Source organism: Parus major, unplaced genomic scaffold (genome assembly GCF_001522545.3).
Source record: "Parus major isolate Abel unplaced genomic scaffold, Parus_major1.1 Scaffold562, whole genome shotgun sequence".
NCBI classification, from domain to species: Eukaryota; Metazoa; Chordata; class Aves; order Passeriformes; family Paridae; genus Parus; species Parus major.
In genome coordinates, this window is record NW_015379450.1 from 2,670 (window position 1) to 5,857 (window position 3,188).

General features: G+C 46.3%; 1 protein-coding gene across 1 annotated transcript in view; it reads left to right on the forward strand.

The window, feature by feature from the left end:
- Positions 1-383: 383 nt before the first annotated feature.
- Positions 384-3,188, forward strand: part of GATAD2A (GATA zinc finger domain containing 2A) — a gene marked incomplete at its 5' end in the record, with an annotated part of 4,773 nt that continues 1,968 nt past the window's right edge. The window contains 2 exons of the mRNA XM_033511747.1: positions 384-743; positions 2,110-2,284. Of these exons, the coding sequence (XP_033367638.1) occupies positions 384-743; positions 2,110-2,284 (535 nt within the window). The remainder of the gene's footprint in view (positions 744-2,109; positions 2,285-3,188) is intronic.

The window sequence follows — 3,188 nt, forward strand, 5'->3', positions numbered from 1 at the left end:
TCCCTCAGGGAAGATGGCAGTGCCAATCTTCCCTCTGTCCCTCAGGGAAGGTGACACTGGGCCCATGCCAGGAGTTTGTCCCTCACGGAAGGTGACACTGGGTTGACCTGCCATGTTTGTCCCTCAGGGAAGGTGACACTGGGCCAATTCCAGGAATTTGTCCCTCAGGGAAAATGGCACTGGGCCCATCCCAGGAATTTGTCCCTCAGGGAAGATGGCAGTGCCCAATCCCAGGAATTTGTCCCTCAGGGAAGATGGCAGTGCCCAATCCCAGGAATTTGTCCCTCAGGGAAGGTGCCACTGGGCCAATTCCAGGAATTTGTCCCTCAGGGAAGGTGCCACTGGGCCCATGCCAGGAGTTTGTCCCTCACGGAAGGTAACACTGGGCCAATTCCAGGAATTTTTCCCTCAGGGAAGGTGCCACTGGGCTAACCCGCCATGTTTGTCCCTCAGGGAAGGTGGCGGTGGCCGTGTCCTGCCGGGAGCCCTACCTGTGCGCCCAGTGCCACACGGACTTCACGTGCCGCTGGCGGGAGGAGAAGAACGGCACCATCATGTGCGAGACCTGCATGGCCTCCAACCAGAAGAAAGCGCTGAAGGCCGAGCACACGAACCGGCTCAAGGCCGCCTTCGTCAAGGCCCTGCAGCAGGAGCAGGAGATCGAGCAGAGGATCCTGCAGCAAACGGCCCCTCCTGGGCAGCCCAAGGCCGAGCCCGTGGGGCAGCACCACGCGCTCAAGCAGGTGAGGGCCCGGCCGATCCGGCTGTTCCAGAGGGGGAAAAATGCTTGGAGTTGGTGCAAAGGTTGGGTTTGGACCTTAGGGTGGGATGGGTTGGAGGTGTGGTTCTGGGTGTTAAAGGGTGATTGAGCCCGAAGATCAGACAGTCACAAAAATCAGTCCCAAAAGTCAGACAGTCACAAAAGTCGCAGTCCCAAAAATCAGACAGTGACAAAAGTCAGACAGTCCCAAAAGTCAGAGAGTCACAAAAGTCAGTCCCAAAAATCAGACAGTCCCAAAAGTCAGACAGTCACAAAAGTCAGACAGTCACAAAAATCCTCCAATCCCCAAAATCAGCCAGTCACAAAAATCAGTCCCAAAAATCAGACAGTCCCAAAAGTCACAGTCCCAAAAGTCACAGTCCCAAAAGTCACAGTCCCAAAAGTCACAGTCCCAAAAGTCAGACAGTCACAAAAGTCAGTCACAAAAGTCAGACAGTCACAAAAGTCAGACAGTCACAAAAATCAGTCCCAAAAGTCATCCAATCCCAAAAATTATCCAGTCCCAAAAATTAACCAATCCCAAAAATCAGACACTTACAAAAATCACAGTCACAAAAGTTATCCAATCCCAAAAATCATTCAATCCCAAAATTTCCAGTCCCAAAAATCCTCCAATCCCAAAAATTTCCAGTCCCAAAAATTATCCAGTCCGAAAAATCTGACAGTCCCAAAAATCCTCCAATCCCAAAAATCCTCCAGTCCTGAAAATCAGTCTCAAAAATCCTCCAATCCCAAAAATCAGTCTCAAAAATCCTCCAATCCCAAAGATTATCTGATCCCAAAGCTCCTCCATTCCCACCTTCCAGGCTGCTCCAAGCCCCCTCCAGCCCAGCCTTGGACACTTCCAGGGGCAGCTCCTCTGGGAATTCCAGCCCAGCCCCTCCCCACCCTCACAGGGAGGAATTCCTGCCCCAAATTCCTCCCAAATCTCCCTTTTCCCAGTTTAAATCCCTTCCCTGTGTCCTGTCCCTCCATCCCTTGTCCCCTCTGCAGAGCCCCTTTAGGCTCTGGATCCTTCTCCAGGTGAACATTCCCAGTTTTCCCAAGCCTCGGATCCATCCCAAGAGCTGCCCCATCACCAAAACACCAACCTGACCTCAATTCAATCCCTTTTTTTGCTGCTTTTTGCCCAAATTCCTCATCCCACGAGGATCCCAAAACTTCTTTAGATCCAACCTCCAAATTCCAAACCAAAAAAAACACCCCAAATCCTTATGGACCATAAAAACCCTTTGGAATTTTTTATCCCAAACAAAAAAACCACATCCCAAATTTTTTATTTATTTTAAAAATCTTTTTTTTTTGGGGTGTTTTTATTTTATTTTTAGAGTTCCAGCCAGATGTCCCGAGGTGCTGGTGCTTCCAGAGGGGTCCTGCACACCTTCAGCTCCTCCCCAAAGCTCCAGAGCTCCTCGGGCACCCTCGGGAGCCGGCCCGGAAAACACTCGGAAAGATCCGGAAAAGGAGGAGCGAGCGCCTGGAAGAAAAATCCCATTGGCACAGGTACAGAAAAAACAGCTTTTCCTTGGAATGGTGGCAGGAAAATTCCCAGATTTTTTAGTGGGAATATTTGAGGGGTTTGAGGTGGAAGTTGTGGTGGGTTGTGCTCGTCGGACGGCGCCGGTAGGAGGGAAAATCCATGGAAAAATCCAGATTTTCTGTTTGGAATTGAGATGTTTTAAGGATTTGGAAAGGTTTAATTAAAATAGAATTTCAATTATTGCTCCAAATTATTCAGTTGGAATTGAGATATTTAAGGATCTAGAAATGTTTAAATAATAATTGGATATTATTGCTCCAAATATCCAAATTATTCATTTGGAATTGAAATGTTTAACGATTTAGAAAGGTTTAATTAAATAATAATTAAAGTTATTACTCCAAATATCCAAATTCTCCATTTGGAATTGAAATGTTTAAGGATTTAGAAAGGTTTAATTAAATAATAATTTGAATTATTGCTCCAAATATCCAAATTATTCCATAACTCCAGAGACCTCAAATCCTCATTTTTGACCCCAAACTTTCCCATTCTCAGGATAAATTTGCGACCCAAATCCACCAGATCCCATTGGGATAATCTGTGTTTAAATCCCACTTTTCCATGGGTTTTAACTTATTTTTTCCATCATTCCCAGTTTATTCCATAGTTCCAGAGACCTCAAATCCTCATTTTTGACCCCAAACTTTTCCATTCTCAGGATAAATTTGGGTCCTGAATCCACCAGATCCCACTGGGATTATCCACAATTAAATCCCACTTTTCCATGAGTTTTTTAATTATTTTGCCTCATTCCCAGTTTATTCCATAGTTCCAGAGACCTCAAATCCTCATTTTTGATCCCAAACCTTTCCCTTCTCAGGATAAATTTGGATCCTGAATCCACCAGATCCCTCTGAGATAATC